Source organism: Pseudochaenichthys georgianus, chromosome 17 (genome assembly GCF_902827115.2).
Source record: "Pseudochaenichthys georgianus chromosome 17, fPseGeo1.2, whole genome shotgun sequence".
In the NCBI taxonomy this organism is placed as follows: Eukaryota; Metazoa; Chordata; class Actinopteri; order Perciformes; family Channichthyidae; genus Pseudochaenichthys; species Pseudochaenichthys georgianus.
Genome location: NC_047519.1, coordinates 12,415,914 through 12,437,714, shown reverse-complemented (window position 1 = coordinate 12,437,714; position 21,801 = coordinate 12,415,914). Strand labels below are relative to the sequence as shown.

Below are 21,801 nucleotides of genomic sequence, written 5' to 3'. Positions count from 1 at the left end.
ACTCTTCTAACAATGGTCAGTGTTCTAGGCTCGATTATTGGTTAATCTCTATTCGTTTAACTAATAATGTCTCAAAGTGTGACATTTCAGCATCACCTCTGACTGATCACTGTGTCATCGTTCTCCTTTTTACAATGCAACTTCCGTCCCAATCTTAAACCTATATGGAAATTCAATAATAGTCTTTTGGAGAATGCAGATTTTTGTAAAAAGATCAAACAACTGATAAAATAAACTCTGGCTTTGGATATGTCATCTCTCAGTAAATGGGAATGGTTTAAATTTAGTGTGAGACAGATTGCGATAAATTCCAGTAAATACTCCTCTAGATTAAAGAAACAAAAACAACAAGAGAAGACAAGTGAAATTAATCATTTATGCCTTAAAGCTGAGTTATCATTGGATGAGCAAATTAAACTGAACAATTTACAAACTCAATTAGACAATATGTATTTGGAAAAAGCTAAGGGAGCTTTTATTCGTTCGAGAGCCCGATGGATTGAGCAAGGAGAGAAAAACACTTCTTATTTCTTCAATCTTGAAAAGCAAAGACAAGTGAAAAAGAAAATCCAAAAACTGAGTGTTAATGATGTCACTATTGAAAATCAAGACCAGATAAACAAAGAAATTAGACTTTTTTATAGCAATTTATATAACTCAAAGTTTTCTAAAGAAAATTGTGGTAACTTTTTTAGTAAAATTACAGAATTCAAAAAGACAATAGATGATCCTTTTAAACAGTATATGGACGATCGACTAAAAATTGAAGAATTTGCATTACTGCAAATGTTTGGTGGCAAATCATCAGGGGCCTCATTTATAAAGGGATATACGCTCAAAAGATGGCCTACGCCAGTTTCTACGCAATGTTTGCGATTTATAAAATACTAACTTGACGGGAAAATGTGCGGTCCTCCACGCAAACTCTAACCCATGCGTACGCACTAAGCACAAAAACGGGAGAGACGAGAAACAATAGTTACGGCTGTAACTACGGTTCTATGAGTCCCGGATGACCGCCAGAGGCGGTGCTTTTAGCACTGGATATGTCTATCGCACGCATGCGCAGTTCGAGTACCTAATAACAACAAAGTCACCTGTGACCCACGTGACTAGTGGATCGGTTCCCAGAATCTTCTCGCGAGCACACAAGAATTCTGAGTGACCGGAATCTCTGGCGGTCATCCGGGACTCATAGAACCGTAATTACAGCCGTAACTATCCTTCTATTTCGTCCCTACTGACCGCCAGAGGCGGTGCTTTTAGCACTGGATGACCTATACCAACCATGTCATGAAGAATCCAAACCCTTGCTCACTACTGGAAGCAGCGGAGCACGGTAACAGGACCACGCCCAAAGGATGGGGAGTGGCGACATTGACCCGGTAGAACCTGGAGAGTGTGCCAGACGATGCCCACGACGCTGAGGCGCAGATTGTCTCCGGGGACACCCCTCTCAGGGCAGCCCAAGACGTTGAGATGCTCCTTGTAGAGTGACATCTCACCCCTGATGGCGGGGGGCGGCCACTGGCCCCATAGGCATGTGAGATTGTATCCACAACCCAGTGGAACAGCCGCTGCTTGGAGAGAGCACAGCCCCTTCTCGTGCCGCCATGGCAAATGAAGAGCTGCTCTGACTGTCGTATATGGGCCGTAGCACCAATATACGCCTCTAGGGCACGCACAGGGCACAGCAACTCAGGCGTGCCGTTCTCCTGTGGGACCTTAAAGCGCGCCAGCTGGATAGGCCAATTGGAGTGGGCTAGTGGAAGCACCTTGGGCAGGAACGCCACGTTCGGCCAGAGGGCAAAACCCGAGCCATCGGAGTTCCACCTCAGGCATGTATCGCTCACGGAGAGGGCATGTAGCTCTCCAACTCGTTTCCCTGCAGTCATGGAAAGCAGAAATGCTGCCTTTAAGGACAGCCACTTAAGCTCCACCTGGGCCAGGGGCTCGAAGGGAGGAGATGATAGGGCATCCGGCAGCAGGGGCAGGTCCCAAGCCGGAGCCCTCGGGGTGCTAGGGGGATGCTGCCGTAAAGCCCTTCTTAGGAAGAGACCTGTGGCACCCCGCCGTGGCGCCGTCGACCCGAATATGTCGGGCAGAAATAGCAGCCACATAAATTCAGAGTGGAGTGAGAACGCCCACTTTCTAGAAGGGACTGCTGTCTGGGCAACAGCGTACATGCTGTCCCAAGGAACACGCACATTATTGCCCCCCAGTTGGGGTAGAAAGTGCGTGAGTGCAAGCTGCACAGCCCGAAGCTCTAGCACGTTGGCATGGCGTGCTCCCTCCTGGGCAGACCACTGACCCTGAACGGTCCTGCCCTGCGGTACTGCACCCCACCCTGAGAGACCTGCACCTATGGTGACGGTCTCCTGGCGGGATGGGATGGCGCTCATGGGCCCGCCCATCAGGAGATAGGCCCTGCCCCTCCAGTGTGACCGAGAGTGGAGGCAACGCTGTGACACCCTGATTTTCCTGTGTCTGTGCCACTTGGCGTCCAAGTGAAGGCTGTTCAGCCACATCTGCATGGGGCGCAACGACAGTGGGCCCAAGGGCACCATGTTGCCCGGCCCACGTGGAAGTAGGCATCCCTCAAGTCCACGGCTGTGCATGTGTTGTGGTCAGCATATAGAGTGGCAGCACCTTCCGGAATCTGTTGATTCCTCTGAGGTCCAAGATCAGGCGAAATCCGCCGACTTTCTTGCTCACGAGAAAGTACGCTGAGGCTGAGTAGAGGGTCTCCTGGCTCGATTGCGTCCTTGGACAGAAGGACGGACAACTCTTGGGCTAGGGCCTCTGCCGGATCGCTGACGACTGTCACTTTGGCCCGGCCGAAGGCTGCGGTTCGTACCCCTGGGTTAAGGTGAAAACCACCCAAGGGCCGGAAGTACAGACAGCCCAGTAACTGAGCTGCTGGTGGGAAAGCAGCCGACAACCGTCCCCGAGAGTCTCGGGGCCTAACCCCCCAGCCTACGGAGCCCCCTGGGGGGCGCCGGTAAGGCTCTAAGGCACGAGGCCGACTAGAAGGCCGGCGGCACGAAAGCCCCCGGGAGGTGGATGAGTGGGCTGCTGGGACCTGTGCAGACCACCACTGTAAGCTGGTGGCTGAGAGCGGCTGCTAGAGGGACCCCTGAGCCTGCTGGGAGTGGGCACAGGCCTATGAAGACCCGAGAGCTGCTGCCTGGTCTGCCTAGCTTGGGCAGCACGCTCCAGTGCCTACAGGGCAGCTGCCCCAAACAGCTCCCCTGGCTCGACTGGCACACTACGGAGGACTTGTCTCCGACAGTGGTGACTGAGCAGGCCAAACCTGGCGACGAGTCTGCACCAATAAGGACATAACTCGTCCCCATTCCCTAGACATTAGGGCAAAGGCTTACAGTTACATCACTGAGGCCCAGCAAATAAGGCTCAGCCGGAGCCTGCCGCAGAGAGGTAGAGAAAGCCAGTATCAGATGGGAGAGGGAGTTCCCGTGCCGCTGTGTCGTAGGCCCTACAGAGTAGCTCGTTTGTGATCCTGCACTGAGGCCGAGGGCACCTGGCATCAGGAGCCCGAATCGGGGAGGCGATGGCAGGCTCAATGGATGGCAAGCGACCGAGCCCCACCCTCGCCGGATCCTGCCTGGCAGCAGAGTGGGAGAGGGCCCTGGTGTCTCTCCAGCATGCATGGGGCTCCCTCAGGTACTCCTCTGAAGGAGGAACAGTGGGAGTGAAAAGGGGCAGGGTTATGCCTGAAAAAGGCGCTAGCCTGAGCAGAGTTGGTCTGCGGAACCTGAAGCTGCAAGCGTACCAGTGCCGCACTAATAATGGCCGCCATAAAGGCGTCCTCCGTGCCCTGCAGAGAGCTCTGAGCAGAGGAGTGGGAAGCCTCCTCGGGGGTGAGCGGGGCCCCGCCCCCCCCCCTTCATAGAAAAGGTTTATCCGGAGCCGCTAGCGACATGGCCTCCTCAAGCAGAGTTGTGGCAACCGAAGGAGGGTCAGGCGGCAAGCTAGTAGCCCCCGCACCGGCCCCTGGCTGAAGGGCCAACAGGAGCGACTTCGTCTGCTCCATGACGGCAGCTAACCGACCCACCTTAGAGGACAGCCTGTTTCTATTCCTCTACCTGGGGGGTGAAACCATAGCCATCCTTCCACCAAGTCGTCTGGAACGGTCAGACTGAGCTGGAGGAAGTTGTGACGAGGAGAGGTGCCACCTCAGCAACTCTGAGCGCCCGAGGCATGAATCTACAGCTCATGCAGGCGCTTTGCGTGAGACCCTCCCTCAAATGCTCGAGGCCAAGGCAGAGGGGGGCATCGGTCATGGCCGGCCTCGGGCTCAAGAGATGCCATACAGGTGCTACATGAATGAGCCAGTCTATAGGTAGCCAGATGCAGCGTAGCCGGGAGTAGGCGCGAGAACACAGCCTTCCCCAGCTACCTGCTGAACGGAAAGAGTAGAGCAATGCTCCTACTCGCCGAAAACAAAGAGGGATGTAACTACACCCACGTTACCGGCAGAGGGAGCGGGAGCGAGAACACTGCCTTCACTGGTTGAGTTCATAACGAATGCCAGGTGCAGCGTACCCGGGAGCGGGTGCGAGAACACAGCCTTCCCCAGCTACCTGCTGAACGGAAAGAGTAGAGCAATGTTCCTACTCGACCAACACAGAGAGGGATGTAAATACACCCACGTTACCGGCAGAGGGAGCGGGAGTGAGAGCACTGCCTTCACCTAGCTGGATTAAATAAAGAAGCTTAATGGGGCAGCTTAGCCAGGCGGCTGCTGCCAAGAATCAAGCAGCACGTCTACCAGGAGCGGGGGCAAAAAACACTGCCTTCACTGGATGAGTTAAACAACGAAGACCAACAGAACACGCCAGATGTTAGCCAAGCGGCCGCTGCTAACAATCAGAGCAATACGTTTACCGGGAGCGAGAGCACTGCCTTCACCAGCTGAGTTTAAATAAAGAAGCTTTAACAAAACATGCAAGACGTTAGCCAAGCGGCTGCTGCTAACAATCAAGCGGACGCACAGCCTGTAGTGGAGACGCTGCGCACAGCTGATCGACAGCTGGAACACAAACTACCAAATACAAAAACATAATTCAGATCCAGTCGTCATGACTCCACACCGGGGGGATTCCCCGTTCACTTCTTATAGTTTCTCATCAAGGGGGGGTCTCCTGTCCCCGTTACAAACACACTGCCTGAGGAAGGCTATGTGTATTGTTTTTGTCATTAACCTTTTTCGGGCCATTTATTTATTTATGTTGGTGACGATCCGACCTCCATGCTGCTACTCTGGTTCAAACTGCATCCACCAAACAATATGATTTATCTCGACCTCCCCAAAATAACCAAAATCTGACACGGTTTGAGATGTCTTTTTTAGCTGTTCTGTCGTCATTTCCTGCTATCTTCTTCATAAAGTCAGTCAGAATGAATAAATGGGCGTTTCTTTGACTATTTATAGGCAAATATGGGCGTTAGGTGAAGCCCGCAAAAGCTGCACCGCATTTCGAGTCGGTTGTGATTTATAAAGGGAAACCGGCGTAGGAAGTGCTGTACGCACTTTCCTCGCCGGTTGGTGAATCGGAAAATCTCGGAACAATTCTGTACCTATTTTTTGGATTTCTATACGTAAGCAACCTTCCCACGTGAATCCTACGCACGGCGTTATAAATGTGGCCCCAGGGCTGGACGGTAAAACCATAGATTTTTACAAATATTTTTGGTCAGATGTGCGAAAAATGCTTTATAAGGCTTTCACAGATTGCATTTCAGCAGGAAACCTTTCGCCAACCATGAAACATGGCCTTATTATCTTAATTCCAAAACCAAATAAAAATAATCTTTTGTTGGCTTGTTGGAGACCTATTACCCTACTATGTAATGATTGCAAACTGTTAGCACATGTTTATGCTAACAGGTTAAACTCAGGTCTGAATCAACTAGATGAATGTCAATCAGCCTTTATTAAGGGCAGAAGTATTCATAACCATACCAGACTGATATTGGATATGCTCGATTACCAGGAGTTTATTGATACTGAAGGTCTCGTACTATTTCTGCATTTTTATAAGGCTTAAGATACTGTTGAACATTCATTTTCAATGGAAACTCTAACATTTCTAGGTGTTGGTGAACATTTCTGCAACATAATTAGGATGCTCTCTAAAGAATTTAAAATTAGTCAATTTGCGGATGACACATCCATTTTACTAAAGAATAAATCCTTGGTAAAGGAAACTCTTTTTTTTTTCGAGAGCATCAGGGTTATCTCTTAATCTTTCAAGATGTGAATTACTCCCTATCTATTCATGTGATGATTCCATTATTGACTCTATTGGAGTGGTACCTGAAGTGAAATATTCAGGAATAACATTATCTAAAAATTATATCAGGAGAGATTAAATCTTAATATTTGTAACCGAAGAAATCTCTCAGTCGTTGGTTAACTAGAGATCTTACTATTTTTGGCAGAGTTCTTCTTACTAAAGCAGAAGGTATATCTAAACGTATTATCCATGCCACTCATGTTTTGTCTCTTCGGCCAATATTAAAAAAAACAACTCAATTATTTTCCAATTCTTGTGGAGAAATAAAACTCACTACATTAAAAAGTCACAGCTTGTTAAAGAATATGATAAAGGCGGAATTAAAGCTTTAGACTTTGAATCGATGATTGGAACAATTAAAATAAAATTGTTGAAAGCTTTTTTGTCCCAGCCAGAATCCATGTGGTTCCATATTCCAAAGGCCATATTTAAACGTCTAGGAGGGTTTGATTTTCTTTTAAAATGTGATTTTGAGGTTAATAAGATTCCGACCAAATTGTCAAATTTTCATAAGCAGATACTTCATTATTGGAAAATGATATTTACCCACAATTTTTCTCCTCATGGATCTACTTTATGGAACAATAGAGTGATATTATAAACATAAAATCCTTGTTTAGGATTGATTGGCATGAGAGGGGTATTTTGTTTGTTAGTGATTTACTAGATTGCAATGGTAAACTGCTAGATGTTTTGGCTTTTTCAACAAAATACAATAACGTGTACTGCTAAAGATTATAACAAAATCTGTAAAGCAATTCCTGTACCACTTATTGAAATGATTCATAATATTTTACTGTGTATGTTGTATCAGTTTTACCTAGTTTGGAATTTATTGGCGATACTCTTAAGAATAACAAATCTATTAATTCTTCTTTGAAATCCCACTTTTGAACAGAGGCTTATTTCCACAAGGGAACGATTTAGACACTTTATCTGGAATAGAAAAAGCTCTATCTTATTTTATAAAATGGCCTATTTCTCCTAAAGCAAAATAAACTTATTTTAAAATTGTTCATAAAATCTACCCGGTTTCTACTTTTTTAAATTCAAGATTTAAATTTGAAGTGGAACCATGTTCCTTTTGTAATTTATCTGATGAATCGTTGGAAAATTTATTTTTCTCATGCCCTTTTTCTAAATTGTTTGGGTCGAATGTGAGAGATTGGTTGTTACTTAAATTAACAAACACTTCGGCCTTCAAAATATATCACATTTTATATTATATTGATAATTTGGATTCTCCCATATCTGATTTGGTAAATATAATTATTATTTTGGGTAAATACCATTTACATTGTAGTAAATGGAGAGGAGGCAAGCCCTCCTTTCCCGGTTTCATAAATGAGTTCAAGTCCTTTTTTCTGTCCCTTAGGAAAATACAATATTGTAACATGTCTATAAAGATTTGCAATGACATTTCCAAATGGTTATTATTTTAAGTAAGCTTAATGCCTCTCAAATATTTGTGTGCCTTTATGCTTTTTTTCTCCCCCTGGCTCTTATTGGATGTATTATTTTTGTCTTATTGTGAATGAATGTCTTGCACTTATGTTGATAAGTTGATGATATCCTCACCGAGCTTTTGTATGTTTTAAAAATGTTCAATAAAACATTTATAAAAAAAAAAAGCATTTAACATGCATTTAAACAGTCCTTCGGCGCCACTCGATGACGTAGTATACTTGAAATAGTTGCTCTGCAGCAGTTTTACTTACGATTAAGAAACGGCCCGTATTTATCAAACAAGCTCTAGAAACTGCCGTGAGGCTGGCATCTGACTCAATTTAATTGCTTTCTTTGCTTGCCGAATTATACACACTATACCTTTAAGACGTGTTACTGGTGCTTTTGATCAGCCAGGTAGAAAACTGTAGGAAAGCAGTATTTTTTTAAATATAGAATAACACTCACTCAATGTCTCACTCGATTGTCTCTACAGACAGACATAACTCACAAGTCAACACGCAACAGGCTCCACCCCAAACTACAAATGTTGAAGACTACCCGCACGAGGCACCGCCTGACTTCATCCCTCCTCCACCTCCTGGACACACACAAGTGTAAGGTGTCCTTCAGTTAGCCTGGATGAATTGATTGGAAAACACAAATCCGGAAAAATTGTTAACTTGGTGCCAATAATATCACGTTTCTGTAATGCACATAGGAGTAACCTTACTTGTCATAATGCAAAAGAACATATTTAATTTATTACCATATGAGGATATTTATTTGTGTATGGTTTTGCAAGTAATACCTTTTTCGCACATTTACGACACACTCCAAACGTAATTTTGTTCATTGTTTCAATGAGCTGTTTATTACAAAAAGACTGTACATACATTTCAATGAACACATCCTATGTACAAACTGAGAGGAGAAGACAAATATTGGATTCTGTTCCCATGAACATTTAAGTTACAGATTCCCCCCACCCCCCCCCACCCTACTTTTCACCATTAAAAAAACACACATCAAAGAAATGCGCCCTGACCTGTGATGCCCTGAAATGCGAAACTTTAAGTGGTAAACATTACAAATGTCTGCACGTCAGTGGTTGTCTCATGATTTCTCTATGAAAAAAGTATAAATTAATCCTTTACATACAAACTGCTATATCCAAACCTTCCTCAGTAGACACAAAAACAAGTTGAATGCAAAGCTAGAAATACATTAGGTAGAAAAGTTTTCACAAAAACTGACCTCCTGATGGAATAAATACCAATCATAATGGGATTGTAGTGGCAAATCATTCACTGTTACGACGTTTTAGCTGCATGCTTTCATGCACAAAGGCCCAATGAATACTGAAGTATTTTGGTTTGTCTGTATCCTTTTCAAAATAAAAGTGTGTTCAATGCCCGTTATTCTCATAGTACATGATTATGTTTGTTTATGTGGCTTGTTACAAACATGTATTACAAAATAACAATTAGCTTTGATGATATATGACGGCGGGTTTTACTTGCAACAACAATCACTTTGTAAGAGCAGGCCGTTTACTTTGAACAAGTAGTAGAAACCAGCACAGAAGTCTTCATATCGGCACTGTCTCATTCATTTGTAGCGCAGACTTGTATCTGTTTCTGGGTGGACATTGACAAAAACAAACTTTAGTTTTACATTACTGCTGGGTTGCCTACATTCACTAGAGGTGATTGAAGACGATTACAATCAAATCTGATGGATGTTTACCTTTTCGAACGAAGAAATTACGCTAACATCACTTGTTACGTTTTTACAGTGTGTAGAGAAGTCTCGGTTTGAGGTTGTTTGTGTTGGTGATAATGTTTTTTGAGCACCAATGTAAAGCCCCTCACCAGAAACTACTCATGTAAAGGTTAGCCGATACTTCTGTAAGCAACTCTTGCAATGCCGGAAATCATGAAGTCATCATGGTTAACCTGATCAGTGCAGCTATTCAAACGCAATGGGAAGAAAACTTGAAAACAAACAGTTTAGTCCTTCGTTGCTTCGTGTTGAGAAGCTCTGCTACAGTAGCTGGACAGCATCACCGAATAAGTGACCAAAAGGATATAGGTGTGACGAAACATAGAAAAATAACTGTTTATACACGGCCACTTTGACACGGTAAAGTAAAAATGGCACTGTGAGTGATGAATAGAATTTATATTCAAGTTAAATAAAAAATGTAAATATAATCCAATCTTGGCATCACCTGCACGGATGGAAACAGGTGAAAACACACTAAGTGACAAAGGTACTGTTATTGGCAGCTTCTCACGTTACAGTTTATATACAAGTTAGAGAACAGAAACAAGAAACTGTTGCCTTTTTTTTGTAATGCATTCTATACACTCAGTTTTTAACAGCATCCCCATTGACACAGAGCATAGTAAGTACACAACACGAGGTTGCTTTTGTTCCACCTTAAAAGCTTGTGATTCGGACATCGACGGCATTGAACATTCAGTGGTGTCCTAATGCACTTGTTGATGTCTGTTTGTCCTTTTTCGGGTGTTTTTTTTAAGGTAAGATGGATGTTTTTTTAAGGAAGGGAAGGGTTGGTCTGCTGGTCTACAGTGCAAATAAAGGGGTAGGAGCATATGCGCGGCATTTTATCCTAAAAATGCGATACTGCCTCATCTATTCATGAAATCCTTGCAACACTTCACTGTCTGGATCTACTGCATACTCTAAATACTGAAAATGTTGGCGGCAAATTAACACTAAATCTAAATTAACTTGCCATTTTTTTTAATTATGTAATTTCTTTTGAGGCAAAATGTGACTTCTAAAGGGGACATATCATGAAAAGCTTTATCAGTGCCAATCAATTAACTTTCACATTCATGCTCATTAGAAAACACCAACCCCCATCCACACGGGCTTGAGAACTACCATTACAATATTTTCCCGCAAGCCAATCAGAGCAGACTGGGCTTTTTCGGGAAGGAAGCTTAAAGAAACAGGCGCCAAAACGGGGTGTTCCGGACAGATGGTGAATTCAGGTATCTTTACACAGGCTGTACGAAGAAAAAAAACGTGTTTCTCGAACATTAAAGCATGTAAACATGTTCTACTAGAAACCCAAAGTACATGAATGAACTTGAAAACGAACATGATATGTCCCCTTTAGACTGCTGCAGACCACCAGAGATGTAACGGCCCATCCACACAGCGGCTTGCGTTGTCGCTTGCCGGCGGGCATGTCTGAAGCTAGACCAACAACCAATTACCTGAATCTCCCGCCCCCGACACACAAGCAGCGGTTTGATTGGCTAGAGCTTGTACTGGCATATGATTTGATTGGCTGACGCTTCCATCGAAGCTTCAAAAGTTGAACATTGCTCAACTTTTGCAGCGAGCAACGCGAGCAACGCTACGCTTCGCTCCCACAATGCAGTTCGGTGATGCGTGACGTCACCCCATTCAAAGTGAATGGGCAGAAGCGTTGAAGCTTCAACACACGCCACTGTGTGGACGGGCCGTAACAGTGGTATCTGAAAGGCCGTAATCTCCTCCCTTTCATGAACAGTGTAAACTAACAGACCCTGGTCCGAAGCTTTAGCTCCTTCATTGTGCGACACTTTTTTTTTTGGGAGTATAACAAAACCGTGCAAGCACAAACCCCCCAAAAATAAAACCATTTGAAAATCCACAATGGCACTTCATTCAAAATGGGGGCTGTATGAAGTGCAGTACGTCTAAAGTTCATTTTAACCTCCTTTCAAAACCGTGTTGTATTTCTTTTAGTCAGCATAGTGCATGATCGCCTCAACGTAGTTTCCTGGGAAGAGTCCGGTGACGCCGTTAGCGACGCCTTCGTACCAGCCGTCATCGTTTTTCTTGATTATGTAGATGATGGCCCCTTCCATGAAGGACAGCTCATCCTCCTTGTCCTTGCTGTAGTCATAGATGGCCACAACTGGGAACAAATCCAAACAAACAGAAGTGGTTTGATGCAGTGGCGGATATAGTAAACTTTGACATTAAAAGCACTATCAAGAGGAAGACTAACAGAGATTTACTTTTTGTTTCATTAAGTGACAATTTTAGCAAATATGATATGATAAAAAGAAATTATCATTGTCACCAAATTAAACTTTAATATTTGAAGTGTTTTTAATGAAAAAAGTCTCTTTAAAAGCCATTTACCTTTCTCTAAATAAATCTTGGGGGCCCAGTGGGGGTCTCCGTCAGCGTAGGGGTCGTTGTAATTAACCACCGCTGCATCCTCGTCCTCATAGTCTGCAGGTGGGGGAGGAGGAGGGGGAGAGCGCTCTTCAAACACACCCACAATATCCTCTGGGGGAGGCGGAGGAGGCGGGGCGGGGCTGTCTGTTACTGAAATAGGACAGAGAGCAGAGATGGAGAATCTTTTATTTATTTATACAATGAGTATTATGTGTCAGTAAGAACTAATAGAAGTAAAATAATGTTCTAGACTTTAAAGTAGCATACATATTGTGAAATATTTGTCTATATTGAAATCTATCATGTCAACGGACAGAAAACTTGATGAACCCTGTTACTGTGGACCTTTATTTGTCCACTAGATGGCAACGTAGGACACTTTTTCGTCTTTACCGTAGTCCTACAGCTACTACTAATATCATCACTACATAATACTACTACTACTTCTACTCCTGCTGCTATAACTGAGAGGACATGGACAGGATTTAAAAAAATACTGAGGTCATTGAGTCCAACACTCATAGTTCATTTATTTGCATGTATTCACATTAGTACATCTCACCCTGTGTTACCTTGAATTCTTTAAGAAGCTTTGTTTCTCTCGCATGTCTTCAAGGTGAGAAATACATCAAAAAACTGAAGGTTTGTAATCAGATGTTTTGATATACTTTTGCTGTTGTTTAAAGCAGCCCCTATTTACACACCACTATATATATATTTTTAAATATTTTATCTTTTTTACTTTACATATGTTAAGATGAATATTTTATTTTATCTTTTTTATTGCCAGTTGAATCTTTAGCTGCAACATTTTTTATATAAATATTTTTGATTTGATATTAAATGGAGCAACTCAAAACCCAATGTTTTCTAAATTCTCATCAAGAATGTTTAAATCCTCTTTTACTATGGCCTCCTGTTCAGACATTCCCAAACTTTTATCATTTGTATTCCAGTTCCCCCCAAAAGTATTAGCAGTGGCGTTTTAAGCAGAACAAAACCACCCTGAATATTCCCTTACATTACAAGTGCTATATCAAGTGGGATTTGAAAAGCTTGACTCGATTCTGACCCTCCCTCTGGTGCTCCAATCTTATGTCAGTGATAAAACACAAACGACACCTCTTAACTAACTCATTCATAAGCCTGCTCTTAAACAGACTGCACCAGGATTGAATGCATCCCTTCGATTCAAAACCCTTTTTTACCGATGGTCTAACAACTGACTTTAAATCTGTTTAACGCTGAAGATGCTAAAATATATAACAAGAGCTGTCTGGCATTTTATTAGTGCATCCATTACCCCGTTAAGGTCTGGGCAAATTGTAGTCGGAAAGGACTTTATCTAAATAAATACTAACCAATCAATTTAATCATAGAAAATTACAATGACATCCTCTATTTAAAAAACTATTTGATAAGCATGTGTTGGTACCTTTTGGTGAGTGTTATCCATTGTTAGATAGCTTCATATTTACATTTTTATTTTTGTAATTTATTGTAGTACATTGTACTTAACTTCTTGAACAATTATGTTATATAATATTATATATATATTTAAGAAATGTATATTCTATATATATTGAATTGTATCTTCTTTTTGCACCTTTTTACTTGAACTTCTTATATCTATATAAACATTTTCATTTTAGATTTGTATTTTATTTTATTCTGAAATGAACTGAAAGACAATCTACCAGGAAAAATACTGATTCTAAATAAACAAAATGAGCTTCTTTTTCTTGGTGTCTTTTCAGCGGGTTGATTTGAACTGTGACACTTATGCCTTTATTTAAATTACTATTCATTTGAACTTTATATCTCTCCTTCTATTTACATATGAATCCTTTTTCTAATGCAGAAATGTAAAATACTTCACTTCCTGTGTGGCAGAGGGGCTCTTCTAAGAAAGATTTTACACAAACTAGCAACAAATAACGGTAAACTGCTTGATGGACTTGATTTCAATCCTTTGTATAAAACTGTGTAAATGACTGGTTAAAGACTGAAGGGATAATCTGCTCTTCATTGGACTGCGTGACTGATATGCAGTGGTGTATCAGTGTGGCAGCCTGCACTACGCTTGACCAGACGTCTACAGACAGTTAGAGGGGGGGGGGGGGAATCAGGACACAGCATCAGGTCACATTTTCTCTCCTCAGTGGACAGAGAGGACAGCTTTTAGTGATCCATCGCCATGGCAACAGACAGTCGTCCGTGTGCCGTGAGCTCCCACTCGACCCCGAAATATAGTGCGAGAGAAGGTGTGCCGAGTGTAGCGAGCCACAGAGCAGATGTGAAAGTGAGGCAGTGTGTTCAGAGCTCTGATAAGAGGGGTTGAAAGGAAACTCTTTGATGATGATAAATGTCACTTTTTTTACGTATGTGGATGTATTTATTATTTTCACTTTATGGTCAGTAAAAAAAAAAACTTGATTTTGAGGAAATATAATACATTAAAGGGCGAATTCAAGAAAGGATTACACATGTGTGGCCGTTACACTTTACTAATGAGACAAAAAAAAAGAATTATTTTCAAAGCAGCTGACCCCTGACTGACCCCTGACTGAACCCTGACTGAACCCTGACTGCGCCGCCAAGTGAAAAGCATGTTGGATCTCCTGTGCTTTTTGCGTTTACTAAAAACAGGTTGAATACAAAACTCACCCCTTTCTATGGAAATGAGCCTCATTTCAGAAACAGCACTATTCTCACTAATTGCAACACGCAGAAATGATAAGCGTCTCCGGAGAGTTTGAGGTGACGTTGGCACCTTTGCAAGGGAAGTCACGCTTTTAATTATGCAATCTACTGTGATGAAGTTATTTTACACTTGCAATTGTCACAAAAGTATTGCTTATGTGTTTTGGATTTATTAACCTTGGAAAGCACTTGAATTTGGCTTGAAAAGGGCTCTTTAAATAAAAAATACCAACAGCATGGACAGAGGTTTATTTATTTAAAAAAAAAAAATGTATCCCTTCTATTTCAAACTCATTTACTGAACTTTAAAAGAATGCCTCTGCACCTCTTAGTCAAATCCTGTGCTCTGAGTCTGATAACATTTGTTTGCCTACTTCTGTGTTCCACTTGCATAATGCCATTAGAATAACAAAGGGTACAAATTGCACTTGGCTGCAAAACTTTATAGGCATGTTTGAGCTCTCAGTAGTAAGAGAGCTCAAACATGCCTATATATAATATAATGTATACGACTTATTCAATTCATAGTGCTATAAGCATCCACAATACATTTCTTGTGAATTTGCCTATTATTATTTGATCCTGAAATTGTGTGAAGTGTAAACTATGAGATTTCCTGAAATGCACAGCAGTTATTTTCCACCAGTGAGTGTGCATATATCTGCATGCATATCTCAAAGTGCATGCACATGTTGTCCGTATGGATTTAGTTCTACTTACTGCTCTCCTGCATTCTGGCCACAAAGCCAGTCAGAGGGATCTGTGGGGTCAGCTGCACCATGGGAGGAGGAGGGGGAGGAGCCACAGACACTGGAGCAGCAACAAAGCAGCAGAGACAGAGAGCGATGGAGGGATAGAGCAAATAGACATTATAGAGAAGAGATCAAGTCCAAACGGGGATAGAAATGAGGATGGAAAAAGACACAAAAAGCTTGTGAGTGAGCGAAACAGTGCAGGAAGCATTGCTGAGCAACTCATTTACACATTTCCAATCAGTGTTCTTTTGTGATGCCTTCTTCAAGCTGGGCTAAAGAGGCATTCGTCTCATCTCCGTCTGAGAATCCACCTCATCAGCAGCCGTTTTTGATGTCAAAAGCAAAACGCTTTAGCTAGTAATAGGTGTCTGCTGCAGTGGAAGGACTGCAAAGCAAGCGGACAGCGTAGTAGGTGTGTGGTAGGAATAACAAAGCAGAAACATGTGCTCTTTTAAGGGGAAAAAGGATTTCCAGGTAGAGCTCTGCTAATCTGATTTAATGCTATATGAAAAATGAAGTATCACTATTTTCAATTTTTAACCAAATACCGCTGCAATATTCCAGGAATTAATATTCGTTTTTCCCCAAAATAATAACATAATAACACTTTTTATTAATAATTACCCGCAATATGGATTGAATGACTTAGTGGGAAAAGCAGATTATAAAACAGGTAAAGTAGAACAAGTTGTAAAGTTGATCCACACAAACCCAATATCTAAGACGATATCTAGCCTCCTATCACCATATCGATATATAATAGTTTTTCAGGAATGAGTTCTAAAACCATGAAATTAGTTCGCTTTTTACAGTTTCTGTTTTTTGGTTTTGAAAGTCAACGTTTTTTTTAAGGTGTTTTCAGGTTTATGTAAAAATGGCGGTGGCCGACCAGTGAGAATAATTAGCGTTGTCATGCTAAATATTAGCTGCCTTTAGCTTAGCGGTTTTCACATGCAGCAGTGATGTATTTTGTTTATAGCCCAACGTTAGCTTTTGACGTCTGGGGATTACATTTATGCTTCAAGGATCATGAGATTGTCATGCTGAAAAAACCATGTAGGTAACATGAACCTGTGTTTGCCACTTATCTTATTACCTGCAATATTCGGAAATGGAAAAAATCTCATTGCTTCCAATTTGGCCTACACAAATGTTTCATCACTGCACCACTCTATCGCCCAGCCTTAGAACAGACAAACAAAGAGAAACACAGCTGTCCTCGTCACACACACACAGGGCAGGTCTGACTCATAAATCACACGTAATGGAAGGGCGTCTCTAATCTGGCTGGGCAGTCATGTTTTATTATTCCACCCTGCTCTCAACGCAGAGTCCCATCCATCCATCCATCCATCCATCCATCCATCCATCCATCAATGAGCTCCCTCGTGTACCAGAACTACCCGTTTGTGTTGTAACAACTCCTAACCCAAAACATATCTTGGCTCTTTGGATACATTTCCAATGAGTAGACATCACAGAGATAACTTGCTGTCCTAGTTAAAGTCCTCTGCATTATTGTCTACTCTCAGACAAACAGCCTCTTCTTTCTGTGCCAGGCAAGACGCTTGTCCTTTGAGAGGGAGAAGCCATTAGAGGAGAATGTCTCAGAGTGATGCCTGCCAAAATACATTCTGACAGAAAGTATGCCCGTGTCCTGGGTTTCCCCTCGTCTAGCAGCTACTTCTGTGTCTCCTGCCTGCCTGTCTCTCCCGGACAAGAAGCCTTCTGCAGCTGCCAAAAGTGATAACTCCATTACAGATGCTAATGAAAGACTCTGCAGGCAGTGCTGAGGTGAGGAGGGTTCAGCAACCCCGACTTCATTAATTATGGTTCATAATTCTTTTTCATTAGCTTCTGGAAGAGCTAGCCCCATGCAATATCTTTTAGACCCAGAGATTGAGATTTAAGCCGTGGAGTGAAACTGAAAGATGCCAAGAATGGACTGTATAACATTATTATTTGTAATAATAATGATGATAATAACTTTATTTGTAAAGCACATTTTGTGCAGCCCAAAGTGCTTAACAAAACAAGAGATAACAAAAAACAACAATGAGTTCAAATAAGTTTAAAAAGAAATTACACTTAATGCAAAATTTGGATATCAACATTTTAAGATGATAATAAGACTCATATCACTATATCTATATAATAACGACACATTGACCAATTTGATCAAATTAGATAGATAGAACTATTCCAAAATACAAACCATCTAGTAAAGCAGACCATTTATTACATACATGAAGAAAGAAGGTATTTAATCCTAGTTACCTGGATTCTGAGGGTAGGCGGGGCCCCCGTTGATGTGGGGCTGCTGGGAGGAGACGGATGGTGCACGTCGATAAGTGCCGGTGGCCGACACCATGGAGGCCGAGGAGGTGGTGGAAGAGTTGTGGCGGGAAATTTGGCGGGAGATGGTGCCGAACTGGGACATTGGAATGGGGCCCAGGCCGGGGCCCTGAGGCACTGAGGCCGAGGATGTCACCACTGCAGGAGAGGACGTTAAAAAAAAACTCATTATGATAAGTCGTTTTAAGTGCCAACTTACTTAGAAGGTTATCAGTAGTTTGCACATACATTTTCACTTTATTTCCATGCAGACTGGGAGTAAAATAATAAGCGGCTGCTGGAATGATAAGAGCATTTAAATTCAGGTTGCAAACACTACAGGGCTTAAGAGATATAAAAAAAATTAAATTAAAAAAAATATATATATGCACTGCTCTAATTTTCTTCCTTATCTTCCTGCAAAGGGTACACATTAATTTAAGGTAAATTCAGTCCATATTTCAAGGAGTTACATAAATATAAAGATTAAGAAATGTTTTCCAGATGAGATCACACGGTTTTTTTTATGTTTGTATTTTAAACCATCTAATAACTTAGTTAATGCACTACTGATAGTAAGATGTAGTTAACAAAGATGGATGATTTAATACTACTAACCACATCTAACTTTTAAGAACAAACATAAGGAACAGTTTTGACTCAAATACATAAAAAAACCTTGATTTGCAAACTGTTATTGTGTTGAGATAATATACTTGTTTGCCCATGACAGCTAATAGCTAACATTTATCGGATATAATAATACTAACACTACTTATAATAACAACAACTATTGCTATTATCTGCCTATAATCTACCGACCTGAATTCCCTAAATGAATGTCTTTATTAATTAAATATTTGATAGAGGTACATTTGTGTGACATTTTATTGTATTATTAATAGTGTTGTCAGTCCAGAATTGATTCCCTTCTGTTTGACCTGATAAATGAGATCATGTTCGAGTGAGAGAAAATGCTCAGGACAAGAATAGACCAGAGTGGACAACTGAGGCCATTAGAGGACAAATGAATGTGTCTGGCTGCTGGGACTCACCTTGCCCCATACTGGGCGGGGAGGGGGTGGGAACTGCTATAGGGATACCGACTAAACTGCTTCCACTGTTCTCCCTGCCCCCACTGCCGCCACTGCTGCCACTGCAGGGAGAAAGACACATTTAAGAAGAGTCAATGTGGTGATCATTATGTGCGAGACAAACCTAATTACATGACAGCGTTATACATAATACCATTACTCTCTCATATGTCATTCTGTCTCGTACTCTTGTCACTGTGGCAACAGATTTGCAGTTCCTGTGAATGCACCGTCTGGCACATTCACACATGAGTACTGGGCACAGATCTGGGAGTCACATTTGCAGTTACACAGTGTAACAAAAACACCACGAGAGCCAAGGCGTGTTTGGAGGAATCAAGTTCCAAACCCAAAAACTACAACTGCGGGAGTAATTACACTTTGCCTTTAAATGCAATTTTTTTATTTTATTTATGCTTTTGAGTTACATATTAGTGTATTAGTGAAAAGAAAGTTTGGGGCTCTCTGCTGGAACTGCTACCCCCGCGACCCGACCACGGATAAGCGGGAGAAGATGGATGGATTAGTGTATTTATCACAAGCAATACAGATACAAGAAAAAACGATGCTTTCACAATAAAATCCCGTAAGATATAATGTGTGCAATGGAGTCCTTTGCATTTTTAGGGACGTTTATCCCTAATTAATAGTAAGGCATTATTGAAAACAGCTGTGGGATAGTTTGCAAATGCAGGGTGTAGAATGGCTTGGTAGTTTATTCAAAGTGTTCTTGGGCAAGTTCCTTAACTCTAAATTGCTTCCATAAGCACGACTACTGTATTGAAGTGTATGTAAGTTGCTTTGGATAAAAGCGTCTTCTAAGAGGTATACAATGACATGAAAAGACAATAATCAAGTCAATAATTGAAAATAACTATGTTACCTAAGTGCAGTAGTTAAGCCAATGTAATAAGTTGCATTACATCCCTGATATTCACTTATTGGCGTGTATGGCGTTGCTTTCATCAGAGTAGAAAGTTGTCCAAATACCTAGTGATAATAAATGTTTTTCCCAGGTACATTAACTCTGTGTTAAATGCAGGTATAAGGACAGAGTGTGTGTGCTACCTGTGGGTCCGGGGCCTCTGGTTGAGCGAGGCTGTGCGTGCAGGGCTGTTCTGGTTGCCCAGTCTGGCGGGGCTCGTCATGTAGTCGTTGGGCACCACTGGAGGCTTTACTGGCTCCAGGGTCTTGTAGGGAGTGTTACGCCTGGAAACAGATATAAACAGAGCCAAAGAGGACACCGTTTATTCTCAATGTTTCCATGAGTTGAGAGGGTCCACTTCTGGCTTTTACAGACACTGTTTATGTCAGGTGGTCCTGGTGTTATAAACAACCATTGTGAAATGTAAGAATTGTCTTAAACTGACAGTATTAACATAATTTATAAGAGGTAGAATGAAGAAGAAATAAATAACAAATGTTTCGTTATGTGAAGGAATATATTTAGTATTCTTGCACATATCTACAAAACACTAAAGTACACACATAAGGCCCAAAATACTTGATTAGAGAGGTGTTAGAGTTAAGTGGCTGCCATAGTTGACACCCTGGAGTACTTGGGATTTGGTGCCTTGCTCAAGGACACCTAGGCAGGTGAAAACATTTTTTCATTTGATCATCCTATGACCATCCAGTTCCCAAACCAAGTCCCTCAAGACTGAAGTACTGCCTGCCCCTAGCTAGCTGTATGTTCTTACCCTAGTGTACCACGACCAGCCATGGGGGGGCTCGGGGGTTTCTGTGTGGGTGGGGTGGTCCTGGAAAGTGTCCCTCCTCGTCCTGCTGCATTGTTCCCATGTTGCTAGAGGAGCAAAGACAAGTTAAAACATTGATATTGTATGTTTACCATGCCAATGATTACATCACTGTAAGAGGAGTCACTTAAACCTTTAATGGCCTAGCTAGCCAAACTTCAATTTGTGTTACAAGAGTATCATGGAGAAATTGTACATGGAAAATAGGATGTAAATTGGTATATAGATGAAAATATAAAAAGGACATAGAAATATGTATAGTTGAACCTATAGTACACTTATGGTAAATGTTCACATCAAGTTTGTGACCTTGTTAAAGTGAAATGGGAAAAATTGAGATTCTGTATAATCCTATGCTTTGTTTCCTCGTAATAAATGTGCCTTTTCTGGAATCATTGAAACCTTAACTACTGTTTTTAACATTTGATATAATTGTTTATTTTTGTATAAATGAAAGACTAGCAGGAGTTGTATCATGACGAACACAAGAAGATAAACATAACTATATCTTACCTTGGCCTTAAGCCACTGAGTGCAAGCGGGTAAAAGGGAAGACAGAAAACAAGACATGCTCATTGGTTAATGGTTTAGTAAACTTTAGTTAATATAAAGGAAGTGGCCATTGTAAGCAGTATGCATGAACCTATTTTTCATTATAACATTTTTATACAGTTGCAAGAAAAAGTATGTGAACCCTTTGGATTCTCCACACATAGCGTTGTGTGTTCCTTCCAAACAACTCAGCTTTGGTTTCATCGGTCCACAGAATATTTTGCCAGTAGTGCTGTGGAACATCCAGGTGCTCTTTTGCAAACTTCAAACGTGCAGCAATGTTTTTTCTGGACAGCAGTGGCTTCCTCCGTGGTGTCCTCCCATGAACTCCATTCTTGTTCAGTGTTTTGCGTATCGTAGATTCCTCAACAGAGATGTTGGCATGAGCCAGAGATTTCTTTAAGTCTCTATCTGACACTCTAGGATTCTTCTTCACCTCATTGAGCATTCTGCGCTGTGCTCTTGCAGTCCTCTTTACAGGACGGCCACTCCTAGGGAGAGTAGCAACAGTGCTGAACTTTCTCCATGTATAGACAATGTGTCTGACTGATGAACATCAAGGCTTTCAGAGATACTGTTGTAACCCTTTCCAGCTTTATGCAAGTCAACAATAGGTCAATCGTAGGTC

At 41.9% G+C, this 21,801-nt stretch overlaps 2 protein-coding genes across 7 annotated transcripts in view; one reads left to right on the top strand and one right to left on the bottom strand.

The window, feature by feature from the left end:
- The window catches only part of LOC117462784 (amyloid beta A4 precursor protein-binding family B member 1-interacting protein-like), a 29,002-nt gene extending 20,484 nt beyond the window's left edge, over window positions 1–8,518 (top strand). For all 3 annotated transcript variants that reach the window (XM_034105103.2, XM_034105102.2, XM_071206304.1), the window contains one exon: window positions 8,263–8,518. In XM_034105103.2, the coding sequence (XP_033960994.1) occupies window positions 8,263–8,387 (125 nt within the window). In that variant the 3' untranslated portion in view covers window positions 8,388–8,518. The remainder of the gene's footprint in view (window positions 1–8,262) is intronic.
- Window positions 8,519–8,609: 91 nt separating this feature from the next.
- Window positions 8,610–21,801, bottom strand: part of LOC117462115 (abl interactor 1-like) — a 40,257-nt gene continuing 27,065 nt past the window's right edge. The window contains exons 4-11 of one of the 4 annotated variants that reach the window (XM_034104181.2): window positions 21,135–21,149; window positions 20,565–20,668; window positions 19,933–20,073; window positions 18,826–18,926; window positions 17,714–17,929; window positions 15,402–15,491; window positions 11,940–12,128; window positions 8,610–11,709 (exon numbers count right to left, since the gene is read on the bottom strand). In XM_034104181.2, the coding sequence (XP_033960072.1) occupies window positions 11,534–11,709; window positions 11,940–12,128; window positions 15,402–15,491; window positions 17,714–17,929; window positions 18,826–18,926; window positions 19,933–20,073; window positions 20,565–20,668; window positions 21,135–21,149 (1,032 nt within the window). In that variant the 3' untranslated portion in view covers window positions 8,610–11,533. The remainder of the gene's footprint in view (window positions 11,710–11,939; window positions 12,129–15,401; window positions 15,492–17,713; window positions 17,930–18,825; window positions 18,927–19,932; window positions 20,074–20,564; window positions 20,669–21,134; window positions 21,150–21,801) is intronic. The other 3 variants (XM_034104183.2, XM_034104182.2, XM_034104185.2) reach the window with 3 other exon arrangements.